The sequence below is a fragment of the Protopterus annectens genome, chromosome 8.part0, assembly GCF_019279795.1.
Source record: "Protopterus annectens isolate FY-2018-M chromosome 8.part0, PAN1.0, whole genome shotgun sequence".
Taxonomy (NCBI): Eukaryota; Metazoa; Chordata; order Ceratodontiformes; family Protopteridae; genus Protopterus; species Protopterus annectens.
In genome coordinates, this window is record NC_056741.1 from 1,666,506,986 (window position 1) to 1,666,523,226 (window position 16,241).

The following is a 16,241-nucleotide window of genomic DNA, read 5'->3' on the forward strand; positions in this document are numbered from 1 at the left end:
GTCCAAGATCTATGGACTAATGCCATAGTACCATCCATATATGACATTTCTCTAAGGGGATATAGAGAATTATCCATCTGATCTTCCCGTCTTGTCCTTTGGAAGTACAATGTTCCTTTTTACTGGAATGTTCTACTTCACCATGGTGTGTAATGCTCCTCCCATCACCATCTAACTGAGAGGACGAAGTGGTGGGGTGGACAGTGCTAGATAGTCCAGGTTGAGGTAAAGCTGAGGTTGATTGTGCAAATGCAGAAGGAGTGACCTGTATAAATACACTTTTTCATGGGGTAACAGACTGACCTCTGTCTTGTTGGGATAAATGAGGAACCTGGTCATTTCTACAATGTGGGAAACAGGGAAGTTGTTCATCTCCCCACCTCCCTCTGCAGCCTCGTCATTTAAAATTGTTGGATACAAAGGAGCAGTTAGTATGGTATTACAGGCTTTAACTATATTTTTAAGTTCTTTCACCTATTGTAACAGTTTGTCATTTGTATCTTTAAACCCCTTTACAGTGGATTTGTCATTTAAAAGTTTCAGTATACCAATTATTACAGCTATTACACTGATCAATTTTAATTTTATTACCTTTCTGTTCTAATTTAGTTCATAGATGTAGTATTTTAATTTTATCAAAAGTGCCATTGTCAGGAAAGTATAAATCTAAGTTTTGTTTTGTTAGTTTGTACCAATATGCTATGTATTGACCAGAGTTTGGCCCATATGTGTGCTACATATAATGGGCTGGAGAACCAGCAGAAGGTTCAGTAATCATTTACCAGTAATGTAGACTGTAGTACACTGTGCTGTTACTTAAACCCTCTCTCTTTCTTGTGTTTCTGGTTGTTTGTCTTAGAACACACTCAGTCATGCATGCAGAGTCACACAAAATGTCAGGTATGCACATCAAGTATTTGCAGCAACCCTCACTGCTATACATTTATGGCTGAAACCCAATTTAGCCTCAAATACTGGGCCCCTCCTAGTTAATGCATGTAGCATATGCTATAAGAAAAAACTCACAACTGTGAACATAAGCCTAAACATAGAATGCATTCACCAGTGCAATAAATAATGTGCATACAGTCCAAAGCTGCATTGGCATCATTGAATATCTACAGGAACTCAAAGACAAAATGTAAGTTAAAAGCACTTAGAGAAATGGGTACTCAGTTTTTGTTGAAGAGATCCCTGCCACAGTCGTCAGTGATGTGAAGCAAAACAAATAAACCTCAGGTAGAGTCGTCACTGCATCAGCCAAAAAGGAACATTTGTTAGCAGATAGTATCATGCAGTTATTCAATTTAAAACATAGACTGTTAGATTGGATGCAAACACATTTATTATAATGTGTCATGAGTTTGGAATATTTCAAAATAGATTCAAATCTGTGCACAGATGTAACCCTTTTTATACCTTAAAGTTAGAAAAAAGATTATTTCATACACAGTTCAAAGCTTTCTCAACTTGTAATTAAAACACAAGCACATTTCCAAGGCTGAAAGGAAAAAACAGATAAAAAGGTATGCATATGGGAGTATAGCTTAAAACCTTCTCATGTTTCAGTCTTGACATGGTTTGTGTGTTTTCTTTCAGCAAACTTATCTCAGAGACATTCCCTACAAGTACAAAGTACCTTGCTTTCCTTTCAAGGTTAAATGATTGCAAGAAGCATTTATCATCTATTTGCTAAACTATAATGAACTTTAACAAATTCAAATTGTTCTTCTCAGCTAAATAGTAAAAATATTTGAAACTGTTGCAGTACTTTAAAATCTAACAGTATATTAAAATAAGCATTGATAAGTATAAAAATAACATATCCATTGCAACCAATAGAATACATAAATCACATCTGGGTCTTCTGAGAGCTGCTAAGACCACAATTTGCTCCCTCGCCTAATTCTTTTCATTGAAGGAACTCACTCCCCAACAGACTTATTGGGCTTTTCCACCCCTCATCCTTATCCCAACTATTGTGTTTTCTGTACTTGAGGTGAACTTTTGCATGAACAGGCCACTCTTTCGGCCTTGCTCCAGAATTCCTGGAAGGCCTTCCATGTCTGGATTTGTGAATTTCATGATCCTAATGTTGCAGATGGACCTAAATCATCTATGTCTTTGTCAATCTTAGGAACTTCTGAATCTTTTTGGCTCTGTACATTTTGCAGTGGTGGTGCTGCGGTAGCGTTGTCGCCTCACAGTAAGTCGCTGTCTGGTTCGATTCTCAGCTAGAGCGTCTTCTGCGTGGAGACATGCATGAATGGGCATACCTTTGTTGAGGGTTGTGCGTCAGGGCTGGTAACTCAGCACGTAAAAATCAACTACCAATCATTAGCGGACCGGAGTTCCGCTGTGGCGACCCCTAACCGGGAAAAGCCGAAAGACACCAACAAACTTCACTTAACAACAGCAGCATCTCTTTTTTTACTTTTTAGCGAATTGCCCAGTTCTGCTGCTTGACCAGCAACTGCCCTGGGTAAAGCAGGATTGCCTGGACCCACCGTCCTGTAGTTAATTAGTACTAATTGGAATTAATTGTAATCAGTTTTCCTCTTCTCCTCTCTGTAGTGCACATTAGGAAAAAGAGAATGGATCTGATAATGATTTACACAAGGGGAAGGACGTTTAACAAAATAACTCCTTCAGTTCAAGACCAATGTGCAACATGTATTTTCAAACTGAACTTGGGTAATCTTTATATTTATTTTGTTTTGTCAGATGACAGGAGTTTATCCTCTTGACAGAGAAAAAGATTTGAAAAGCTTCCTCCTCATTTGCTGTCTTTCTATTGTGTAAAGATTACTAGTTGGCAATAGGCCATTAAGAAGCATAGTCTAAAAGAAATGTTGATCACTTAATCATATTTAAATCACTTCCTAGCATTCTAAGCGATAGAAAAGTAACATTTTTTCTAGAAATACAGCACATATAGACATTTAAATATCAATGTATTTTAGCATTTTAAAATTGTTGAGTAAATACTTTCTACCCAACAGTACTCCCTAGCAAAGCTCTGACAATTGCCTGACTCATACACAGCTAAACTGTATCATTTTTATAAAGGTATTATTTAAAATGTTTAGCTTTTTCCAGACTTGTTCTGGCATATACATTTTGGTTTACTCGCTGTTAGAATCAGGAGCGTGGTTCTCATCAGTATGAACCTTGTGTGGAGTTGTTTTCCCCAGATTCCTTGACAAAGCTAATTGAAACTACTTAACACTGGAAGACTCAATAAGTAACATTAATCTTTGTAATTTTTTTCTTTAATTGCAGCCTCATTTGCGTATACTCCAGCAGGTAAGAGCAGTGACTGAATTTTTTCCAGAAATTTTCTTCATGTTAAATACTGGTGTTCATAAGTGAATGTAAATGTAATTTAATGTTTTAATTCGGTAAGATTATTTTCATTTGTGGGATCATATCTCAACATTCATTCCTCACAAAGCCACATATTCTTACATCTGTTGGTACCTTTGTCATCTAATGCTATCCTATGCAGCTTGTCACCTTTCACCTTGTGTGTGCACCTGTGTTTATTTCACCTTGTACAGCTACAGCTAATGCATGTGCTAGACATGTGATCCTTCAGTCCCATGTTCATTTTCCAGGCCCAAGCTGATGGCATCATGTTCAACCACACGTGAAGCACGAGTCATATAGTACAAAATTTGACTTACCCTTCCTGTAAAGAGATAAAATATTATTACTTTTGTAAAAGGATATAATATTTTAGTGTGTTTAAATTAGAAATAGGTGAGAAATAGTCTAACATTTTTGGAATGAGAGCTGTCCTGGAAACCAAGAATATCACAAGTGCCTATTTAAAATATGTGACCATTGTTTTTTTTTATTTATTTGGTTATCTGACCCCTGCAGTAATTAACAAGCCTCCCTTTTGGCCATCATATTTATCTGTTCTTTCCTCACAGGGGTAAGAGGCCATTTGTTCTGCTAGAATCCTGGGAAGGCAGAAAAAATGTCATCATTCCAAAATTCAGCATATCGAAAAATGTAAAACATTGGGGAAAAAAAGATCACAAAAGGAAACAGTTTTCTTTTGCTATTGTTACACGAAAACCCAGGGACACATTCAGCTGAAATTTGTTTGAATAATAGCACTGTTACGGAAAGCGTGTTTTAAAGGCAAGATGTAGGGTAAGAGAGACCAGTTGGCATAATGGTTAAGGTCTTCGCCTCCCATGCACACGGTACAAGGTTCGATCCCGACCTCCGATCAATGCCTGTTTGGAGTTTGCATCTTCTCCCTGTGTCTCCGTGGGGTTCCCCCCATTTCCAAAAAAAAACATGTGGAGTGTTTTCATCTCAAATTCACCAATGAATGGAGCTGTGGGCAGCAGCACAGACTATATGGTGCCCTACAGGTGGAAGACCAACCGCTTTGGGCATCTACTGTGGTAAGCAGTATCCTCAGGGTAGGAGAACATGGATCACATACTGCATGCCATGGCAGGGCTAGCCACTCAATGGTGTAAATATGGCTCTAGGTGATTCAGTCATGTTGACTAATGTCGCCAAAGTGGGCATGAGTAGTTACTGATAATAATTGGGTTGAGGACCCAGCCTACATCGACCTACGCCAGGGACACATGCTCATGGTGGGAGGGGGGTATATGTGCCTTTACTGGCCAGTGTGTGCCTGCCATAAAGCCCAGCAGTCCTGAGTCAATAAGCTACTGGCCTGCTGGTGTCTAGTTGCCCAGCCTGGGTCACCTGAGATAGCACTATTGAGTGAAAGCTTGGCGTAAAAAACAACCAACCTGCCAAACATGAACTGAGAATTGCTACGCTTAATGTAAGTTCACTGACAGGATGCAGTTTGGAACTGGATGACATGATGATACGGAGGAGGCTGGACATTCTGTGTATACAAGAGACAAGATAGAAGGGCAGTGCAGCAAAGCCACTTGACTTGAGATGCAGACTCTATTACTCAAAAGGGGGACAGGCTAGAAATGGTGTAGGAATTGTGGTGAGATAGAGGCTTCAGAAGGCAGTGAGGGGATATCATCAGAGTTAATGATAGACTCATGGCAATCAGACTCCAGTGCAATGATAAGGCAGTATTCATAATCTCAACCTATGCCCCACAACAATGTTGTGATAGTGAGGAAAAGAGTGCATTCAGTCAGCAGTTGCAGGATCTACTAGATAAAGCAGGGCAGCATGAATTGGTGTTGATAATGGATGACTTGAATGCCGGGGTTCACATGGGTGGAGCAACAGCAGTAAAGAAAGAGAAGCCATCTGACAAATGGCTTAATAGTAGCCAACACATGGTTCAGAAAGAGAGACAGTCACTAGATCACATACAGGAGTAGCCAGCATGCAAGTCAGATAGACATCTTCCTAGTAAGGAAAATGCACTGAGAAAGAATCCATGATTGCAAAGTCATCCCCAGTGAAACAGTCGGCCCACAGCATAAACCACTAGTTGCCACAATCAGCTGCAAGCAGTGGTCAGAGAAGGCTCTAAGGTCAACAGAGACCGGGATGAAGACCTAGAAGTTGATTGGAGAGAAAGTACGGCAGTTCAAGGAATTACATGGGGCTCTAGCACCCCAAGAAGAGGAGGAAATAGGTGGTGCTGAACAAGAATGGCAGCGCCTATGAACAGCATGTGTTAGGACTACAGAAAAGCTATGTGGCTGAGCCAGGTATGGAAATAAGGTACATAAGGAAAGCTGATGGTGGAATAAGAAGTCCTGGAAGTCATCAAAAGAAAGAAGGTGTGCAGGAAGAAGTGGGAGATAGAAAAGACTGATCAGGCTAGGAAGGACTACTGGTTGGCTAACAAAGAAGCTAAGAAAGAAGTTGCAATAGCAAAGAATAGGGCATCAGAGGCACTCTACCAACTTTTGGAAAGTGACTCAGTAAGTGGCGCAAATAAACTTTATCAGGTTGTAAGGCAAAGACAGAAAGATAAAGAAGATAGTCAGACACCCTTCGTAAGGGATGCCAGAAACAACCTGCTCATCAGTCCACAGGGCATCAAAGGCAGATGGGAGGAGTATTTTCAGCAGCTTCTGAATGAAGAAAACCCCACAGAAGCTGTTCTGCCCCAGAAAGAGCCTACAATGAGAAAAGAAGAGGAGCCCACCCTAGAAGAAGTAAGAACAGCACTAAAGAAGATGAAATCAGGGAAAGCAGCAGGCTCAGATGAGGTTACAGCAGATATGATTAAGATGCTGGGTGAGATAGGGGAGAAATGGCTCCTGAGGGTACTCATAGCAGTGTGGAGAGAAAGGCGTATCCCAGATGACTGGAGAATAAGCATACTAGTGCCAGTGTACAAGACAAAAGGGGACATCCACAACTGTGGGCAATACAGAGGCATCAAACTTCAATCACATTGTATGAAACTTATGGAGAGGGTGATTGATAAATGGATACGCAGAATAGTAGACTGCAAGATGGGAGATGAGCAGTTCTGATTCAGGTCTGGATGCAGCACAATTGACCAGATGTTTGCAGTGAGACAGTTACTTGAGAAGAAGCTAGAGATGAGAAGAGAGTCTAACTGGGCAATCCTGGCTTGGAGAAAGCATACAACATGGTGCCAAGAAGGCTGATGTGGGCAGTACTGTGGTGGTTTGAAGTTCCAAAAACGCTGGTGGAATTAGTGCAGGTTATGTATAAGGATCCAATGACTCAAGTACGAACAGTGTTCGGCCTGACAGAGGCATCCCCAGTGGGAGTGGGTGTACATCAGGGTTCAGCTATGTGCCCACTGCTGTTCATACTGGTGATGGACTACATTAGCAAACAGGTCGGAGGGGACATATCAACAAAGTTACTGTATGGAGACGATGTGGCATTACATGCAGACTCTGAGTAAGAACTTCAGCAAAGGATAGGAGAATGGAATGCAAAACTAAAGGCACATGGGATGAAACTAAGCACAGATAAGACAGTGAGAAAATTGGAAATCAAAAGAAACTTAGAATAGAGATAGGAGGGAAGACAGTGGGACAGATAAACAGCTTCAAGTATTTGGGAGGAGTGGTTGAGGAGAAGGGAAGTCTGAATGAAGAGGTCAAAGCTAGAATCACAGGGGCTCCTGCCAACTGGCATAAAATGTCAGGTGTAGTCTTTGACCGAAGAATGCCAAAGAAAAGTAAGGTGTACAAGACAGTGGTGTGACCAGTACTACTGTATGGTACAGAAACCTGGGCAGTAAGGGCAAAACAGTTGAAGAAGTTATAGGTGCTGGAAATGAAGTGCCTGAGAAGGGTGGTAGGATGCACATTGTGGAACAGATGAAGAAATGATGACATAAGTGCAGAAGCCAAAGTAGCTCCAATTGCAGAAAAGATCAAAGAGAACAGATTACAGTTGTGTGGACACGTGCAGAAAAGCAGAAGACAACCTGGTGAGGAAGATTTGGGACAGACAGGAAGAAGATAAGAGGTAGCAAGGATGTCCAACAAAGAGGTGGGTGGATTGTGTGAAAGAAGATCTGCAAGAGTCAGGCATGAATGTTGAAGGCAGAAGTGTGGCACTGAATTGAGAGAGTTGGCAACAGTTAACACGATACCCCAACCCCATGTAGAAAATGGGAAAAAAGGGGGCTGATGATTATTTCAGGGTTAGGGTTAGGGGCATTGTTAAGGTTTGCAAGGGTACTAGTAAGGTAGACAGGCAGGCTTCTGGTCAATGTTGTATGGTGTCTTCAAATTCTTACTCTGTTTCTGGCTTCTACCATGCAACATGTTTGATTGATTATTCCAAGTTATCCATAGATGCTACAATTACCGTTGCCCTTGTGGCCTAAGATGTAAATGAAAGGAGTTAAGTCGAGTAAGGATCAGATCACTCAAGCATTTTTTTTAAAGAATTAAAAAAAAAAAAGTTACTCTTTAAAAAGCAAATTCCCTGGATATCAGTCATACTTTAGTATCTTAAAGGATTTGCATCCATCCACATCCACAACTCCTTTTCCCATTTTTCACATGGGGTCAAGGTATCACTTGGTGTCACTTAATGGACATATTCACCCAAATGTCATCACTTTTCTCTGTCTTTAGACTAACCACTGAATGACTAGCCTAACAACACTTACATATTACTGCCATGCTTCCTGTCTGTACCTGCTTCTGCAGCATTCTATCACACCATTTGGCTTTCAGTGAAATCTACCTTTATTTCCTTTGGTATTTTTAGAGAAGTCATTAAATATATTTATGGATACTTACAGCTTTGTGAAATTACAAGTAAATAGATCACTGATTCTAGCTAGAATCATCTTGCTGTATACTGCCAGTTAAGAAAAAATAAACTAAAATCTGAGTATAGACTGCAAAGTAATCATTTTTGTCATTTTAAGTGTGACTTGTCAGTCTTGCAACTATTATTAGGCTGAATAGTCCATACTCAACTACAACAAAATCCTGAAGTTTCTTTTCCCCATAAATTATGAATGCTGTGTGGTTTATTTACTAGGAATATAGCTGTACTTTCTACAACTTGCATTTTCGGAATGAAAAAAGGGAAAGCCTGTTCCTCTATTTAAGTTTATCCTGTCACCTGCTTTGGCAGAGGGACTTGTCGCTACCTGCGTAAAATACCATAGACACAGAGAAAACTGTAATTACTTAGTCAGCTCTCAGTCCTGTCAAGGACATCAAAAGAAATTGCAGGACATGGTGAAAGTTTTCTTCACTGCCTTTCTTGCAGAGACGAAGAGAAACAATGTAGGTGCACATATCTGACCAAATTTTTGGTGCGGTCCACATGTTGGAGGCATTCTTTTATGGAAGTCCAACATCTTTACAGAGAGCATGGTTTTAGTCATATGCACAGCACATGAAATGCCTTCTGATTTGTCATACTCAAGGATTATCGTTTTGTGGAAGTGACCATCTGATTCAAACGCTCTTGATGTAGTTTGTATGTTTATTAAAGATACCAAGTGTTATGTCACATACCTGCACATATATGCGCTTCCTCCTCTGCACTGTGCATTCATGCTTGCATCAAATAGTTAACAGTTTTATGGTCCTGAGAATGTGACCTCACAAGTATACACAGGAGAAGGTAGGTAGGTCAACTGAACTCAAGACAACATTTTCCGTGATACTTCAGTCTTGCTAAGTTGCTGAGTGAAAAGGTATGCTAAGTAAAGAGATACATAATGTGAATGACTGAAAGATAGTAGCACAGCTACTAGGATACTACAAATACTATCTTTGTTTTCTTAATAAAGTTCCATGCCAATAGTTTTAAAATAGTGAAACAAATTAAAACCATAATGATAATGCATGTTTTATATATAGAAGATTATGCCAGATCTAGACTTTTAGTAACTTAGCATTTCTATTAAGGCATATGTCTGTGATGACTAACATCAAATGCTACCTTTAACTAAAACATTAAAATTAACAATTCTCTTGTACTGCGTCTGTTTTCATGAAATGCTTTTGTCAGCTACATCTCCATTACTGCCTGGAGCTGTGCATACCTTCATTTGTATATGCTAATTGTTCTTTCATACAAATGTACTTGGGATAACTTTTTATTGCACTTTATGTATTGATTATATGTTGGGTCATTGACTAGATCATCTGTATTGCTATTATCATGAAATTTCACTTGCACAGTTTGGAGTTTTTCTCCCCATCTGGAACTAATTCAGTCAACAAATTGTAAATATGTATATCAGTAAATAAAGTAATCAACATGTTAAGAACTCACCCTTTAAAGCAATAAATATAAAATACAGTGAGATTGGGTGAATGTCTTCCTAAGTTTAAGGTGATAGCAAAGCTACAAAAGAGACTGCCAGCAGTGACACCACTTTTTGTTATGACTGTGATGACTGTGAAGTGTGAGACTTCGGGAGAGGTCATTTACCAAGGAGGAGACATAATAGGCCACGCTTCTAGGTGTGCAAGTGCAAAGGATAACATGAGTTATGAAGTGCATAGTGCAGAAACCCTGCTACACGTTATAGTATGTAAAAAGCATTGCAATCTCATACTATGCTACACCGTTTTTCACTGTGTTTTTGTACATCAAACTGTAGGTATGAATTGCAGTCATCCCTGACTTAAGGATGCTGTTTGGAAAACATAAGGAGCTTTGGTATAATGGTTAAGGTGTTTGCCATAAAGACAAATGGAACAGGGTTTGATTGTCACCTCTGGAAAGAAAATTGACAAGGCTTAAATTAGTCTACAAAGGCAAGCTAGCCTAGTACTTACCTATGTGTCTATGTACATTCAAAAAAATGTTATGGATACCAGTGCATTATACAAATGACACCTCCATAAAACAGTGCATTATCTTCATCCAGCACTGTCATTTTTCTGACAAGCAGGTGTAATAAGTGGTGTTAGACCATCTGTTACTGCCTCAATTAATGGCAGATTAGTTTACTATACTCTACTTACTACTACCTCGCTCTAATGTTTTACTTATTCTCAGCTGGCATTTCAAATGATAGTGTCTGTGTTATAAATATCCATATGCTGGTATACTCATGTTTCTAATTAGCTGGTAGCAAAACAACTACCACTCATATGTTTTTGTATATGTGCTGCATTCGAACACATATTTACTGCATTGTTTGTTTTTAGATGCTACATGCTATTATCTGCTGATTTTTTGTATGCTGACTGCATTGTTTCCTATAGATGTTACATATTTAATATTGGCTAGCCCACAGCTGGTGTGTCTCTTACTTACCTTCCCCTCCACTTGTCTCCATTCAACTCTTTCTGTTATAATTTCTACAACCCTTTTTTCTGTTTTTCTAACATTTCTTCTTTCTCCCTAATCCTAGGACAGCGAACCTGCTTTATAATATACAGAATCGCAAGCAAGATTGACACATACACTCCTCTCCAGGCCAGTAATCCAAATTGCAAGACAGCCACTAGCTCTGTATGCATATTTCCTGATAAATATCTAAGTGTAGGCTGCTCTCACACACCATCGAGCCAAATCCCTGCAGTACTTCCTCACCCTGATCTCTCTCTCCACATCCACAAAACTATCCTAACCCACCACTTTCCCCTATAACACTCCTTCCTTCTTAAATAAACCTATTCACACACCTCTTGCCCAGTAGCTAAACCTTTTTCTCTTCTACCCACATCTTCTCCCTTTGTTTGCTTCCAGTTTTTCTGGCTGGCTCACAGCTGTAGTCATTTTTGCAGCCCTGCTACTCTCTGTCTATACTTATGCTTTCATTGATTGTTTTTTTTTCTGTGCTGTTCTGCTTCCCACAATCTCTCTGGTTCAGTTCACTCGCTATGCTCAGGCTCACTCTGCTCCTCTACCCTACCCCCATTCCCACTCACCCCCAGGTTCCTGACCTTTGTAACTAACAAGCCACTCCCTACAGCCTCACTCTCAGAGTAACTTCATAATTAACAAGCTTCTCCCCATTCACTCTCTTCCATCTATAGCTTAGCATGTATCTCACTATAATCTCATCTACATTCACAACCATTCTCCTTACTCACACATTATCCATATTCTGTAATATTTCTAAACCTAACCCCCCACCCAGCCTCCCTACTCCATGTACACCATCCATAAACAAAACAGTACACAAACCCTACCCACTCCTGTAACATATCCACATAGGCTCTTTTCTTTTCTCCTGACCTTCTCAGGACAAAATGCTGTCCCTAACCTTTATAATAGTTTTAAGCCTAACTTTTACAACACACTTAACCTCCTACCATCACATTAGTAACCCAAAGTCTCAAACTAAATCCCCCACCTGCCCAGCCCCTTCACAAGACAAACCATCACTATTACTAATATCAACATCATTTTACAACCTCTCAAATTTCAACCTTGCCCCATTCACAGTACCCCATACCAACTATCCACCCATATTTCCACAAAATACAAAACATTTATAGCAAAATATCTAAAAACTATCATTCATATAGCAGTCCAGCTCATACTTAGTGGCGGCGTACACCCATATCCTGGTGTTACAAACAACAACCCCCCCCCCCCATGCAACAAGGTATATAACATTCTAAACCTCCCCAGAAACCCACTGACGTCTTAATACTTAACATAAATATAAGAAGCATACTGAATAAAATATTGGAACTGCGTACCACTCTGGCCCTTTACTCTCCTGATATAGTTCTTCTCACAGAGACCTGTCTAAAACCACACATCTTGATAGTAAATGTGTTCTCCTCCCCCGGGTATAATATTCTTAGACAAGACAGGTCATCCAAAAGAGGTGAAGGTATTGCTGTACTCTTCAAATAATAATTCTCCTACTTCTTATCCAAACCTATCATCCTCACCTGTAAACCAAAACAGCTTCTCCTTACAACCTGTCTCTACTAGCACAATATATAAATATCTGCCTGCTGATAAATTAGCTGCAGAATACCTCAAAATCACAGACAAAGCCATCTCATATCACATTTCCCTGCTAATCAATCACTCCTTATTAGAACAATATGTTCCTTCTTTGTGGAAAATTTCATATATAATACCACTTCACAAAAGGGGTAATTCAGTGGCATTATCTAATTACTGCTCAATTGCCATCATATCTCCCCTGTCTGAAATATTAAAAAAATGTATACATTCCCAAATAATGAGCTATCTCCTTGCTAACAAACTGTTGACCAACACCCAACACAGATTCTGCCCTAGTCACAGCACTACCACAGCTCTGCTTAGCTTCACAAATACTGTAAATAACACTGAAACAATGGCATCCTGGACTCCACTGTCTTCCTAGATCTCTCCAAGGCCTTTGATAGTCTCCAGTCCCAAACTCCTAACTGCTCTCTCAGATCTTAACCTAAACCACTCTTCTCTAGCCTGGTTTCAAAACTCTATCAAACCCCCCCACAGGCAGTAAAATTCTAAATTCCTTGTCTCCCTGCATACCTGTCACCTTAGGGGTCCCCACAAGGATCCATCCTCGGTCCTCTCCTCTTCAACATATTTACCAACCAACTTCACAAATCTAACCAGCACGCCACTCTAGTCCACTACGCTGATGACTCCCATCTAATCTCCTCTGCCCCATCACTCCCTCAACTCCAAAATCTGACACAAGAATCCTTTGCTGCTGTTGAAACCTGTCTAGCCAACTCTCAACTGATACTCAACCACCAAAAAACCCAGCTAATGATATTCCATCCCATAATAGCCCCATACCCCCTACTTCCTTTCACAATATACTCAGATAACAACACCCATATCACACCTGTCCAAAACACCAAACTACTAGGAGTTATCGTTGATCACAACAAGAAATTCGATATGCATATTGCACAGACAATAACAAAAAGTCCATAAAAACATTGGAACCCTGTATAGATGCAGAAAATACCTCACCAACAACAGTAAAGCTACCATCACAAGAAGCCACCTAGTCTCCACACTTCTGTATGCCTTCCCCATACTTATCAACCCAAATAAAGCAGACCTAAAGAAACTAAACACTTGCTACAATAAAATAGCTAAGTTCGCAACCGACTCACCCTTCAGTACACATCACTGCCTAGCAATCATGCAACTATCCTGGCTAAAATTACCTAACCTGCTCACGTATAACCATCTTACAGTAGCCCACCAAATCCTATGCAGTTATGATAAAATTCCTTCACTACATGGCCTACTGAATATCTCTTCCAACAACTACCTGCTAAGATCCACCAACAAAGCACTAGCTGACATAACCAAAAATAAAAATAGCGCTTTTAACTCCCTCTACTCCACGTTTGTTCCACAAACATGGAATTCAAACCCACCAGATATTAGGACAACAGAAAACAAAAATAACTTCAAAAAAACTCCTAAGGGGCCATTTAAACAGGTCCTGGATATGCAACTGCTCAGACCCTGGGTAGCTGCCCATGTTGATCTTACTGTGCAAGCTTACAACAGCTCCTTTCTATGTTCTGCACTCAAACAACCTGTGACACCCAAATCATCATAATGCTTTTCTTCTTGTGTTCACCTTCACTACAGTGGCAGCACGCAATTCCTCCATTTCTCCTAAATGATCACCCCTCACCCAAAAACAAACTTAGGATGCATCCATTGGTATACAAAGATGAATGGGTCACTCTCCTACCTGCTCTTCATGCCACCCCATCAACAAATGCCAAATTTTCATTTGTGCATTAGAATAGTTAGCACACCTGCCCTACTAAGCATCCTGCATTAGCCTTTCAGTCATTATTCATATCATGTATTATCCAGCTCCACCATCCTCTTACATTTTCCCCAGTTTCAGTCACACAACACCCTCCTGTGTTGCTAACTTGCCTGACTATATCTCTTGGCTTTTTTCCATTGTTTGGTCCCCACCATCATCATCTTGGCTGGCACCAGGTCACATCTGGTGGGTTAATACAACTGAGCTACTGTGTATCTTGTTACATGATCTTTCTCCTTCTACATTGTGATGCCTACATCAGGGATTCCTTCATGCTGACCCTTCTTCTCTTCCTTTTTTCCTTAAAATCTGTATCAAATGAACAGACACTCACATAAACTTCCACTTAGGAGAGGCAGTTGGCATTACATCACCTCCACTTAAGACAGGCTGTTTTCATTACACCAACTCCCCTTAGGACAGGCTGTTGTCATTACACCAACTCACCTTAGGACAGGCTGTTGTCATTACACGAACTCCCCTTAGGACAGGCTGTTGTCATTACACCAACTGTCCTTAGGAGAAGCTGCGTTCATTACACTAACTCTCCTTAAGAGATGCTGTTGGCATTATACCACTTCCACTTAGGACAGTCTCTTATTACACCAACTCCCCTTAAGAGAGGCTGTTGCCATTACAACTCCCCTTAGAAGAGGTTGCTGTCATTACACCAACTCTCCTTAAGACAGGCTGTTGTCATTAAACCAATGCCCCTTAGGACAGGCTGTTGTCATTACACCAACTCTGCTTAAGAGCGGCTGTTGCCATTACTACAACTTGCATTAGGAAAGGTTGTTGTCATTACACCAACTCCCCTTAGGACAGGCTGTTGTCATTACACCAACTCACCTTAGGACAGGCTGTTGTCATTACACGAACTCCCCTTAGGACAGGCTGTTGTCATTACACCAACTTTGCTTAAGAGCGGCTGTTGCCATTACTACAACTTGCATTAGGAGAGGTTGTTGTCATTACACCAACTCCCCTTAGGACAGGCTGTTGTCATTACACCAACTCCCCTTAGGACAGGCTGTTGACATTACACCAACTCTCCTTAGGAGAGGCTGTTGGAATTACAACACCTCCACTTAGGACAGGCTACTGGCATTACGCTACCTCTGCTTAGGACAGGCTGTTCTTATTACACCACCTCCACTGAGGAAAGCTGTTACTGTTGCACCTCTTTCCATAAGGACATTCTGTCATTATTATGGTGCATCAATTCTATGTAACCCTCTAAATACATTACCATCTTTTGGGTTGTAACTATGTTACAATATCCTGCGACATCCCATCCGTTAATTTTTATTTTATGGCTCTCAACCATTAGTATTTGGTACCAGTATGTACTTCCTCCATAAATGTATACCTGTTTTGGGGTGGGAATGGGGTGCACAAACATGTACTCTTCAAAACACAAATTTAGGGTTTGTAAATTCTGAAAAAATATATCATGTGGGTTTGAACAGTAAATTTAATTGTGTGTAATGATACAGAGGGAATGATTCAATGGAGTAACAACATAAACATAATCATAAACAGTTACCAGTGAGCATAACATGCATTAATTACAGTAAAAATCTCTAGTTAAGACACTGCAGTACAAAAGAAAACATAGAAGTACAGGGGGAAATTTAGAAGCAAATCTATTTATATATTTATTTATTTTTACATTTGTTTACTGGGAGAGTCCAACTGGGCACAAGTCCCATTTTCAGCGGAGCCCTGGAGAGTAAAGCTCCACAAAGTTTAGTACAGTAAATGCAATACACAAGTTATTAAAGAACAGTACAATTAAATAAGCACACAATATAAAAAGTGAAAAATATATAATATAGTTGTAGGATGTTTCATTTAGTTATATGGTTTATAGGAAAATGAAGTTGACAGCTTGTCCACTTAGAAAATGTGGCACTAGAGTTGTGATTACCTGAAATATATTGCATTTACCCTGATATTAGTAGCACATTGGCCACAGTGCTATTCACATGAATGGGAAATGTGTGACAGAGAGGGATTAACATTCATTTGACACTGACATTCATTTGGCATAGGC

The 16,241-nt window shown here is 40.0% G+C and overlaps 1 protein-coding gene across 4 annotated transcripts in view; it reads left to right on the forward strand.

The window, feature by feature from the left end:
• ROBO3 (roundabout guidance receptor 3) overlaps positions 1–16,241 on the forward strand; it is a 2,447,731-nt gene that overhangs the window by 2,212,809 nt on the left and 218,681 nt on the right. For all 4 annotated transcript variants that reach the window (XM_044081188.1, XM_044081190.1, XM_044081189.1 and 1 more), the window contains one exon: positions 3,283–3,306. In XM_044081188.1, coding sequence (XP_043937123.1) covers positions 3,283–3,306 — 24 coding nt within the window. The remainder of the gene's footprint in view (positions 1–3,282; positions 3,307–16,241) is intronic.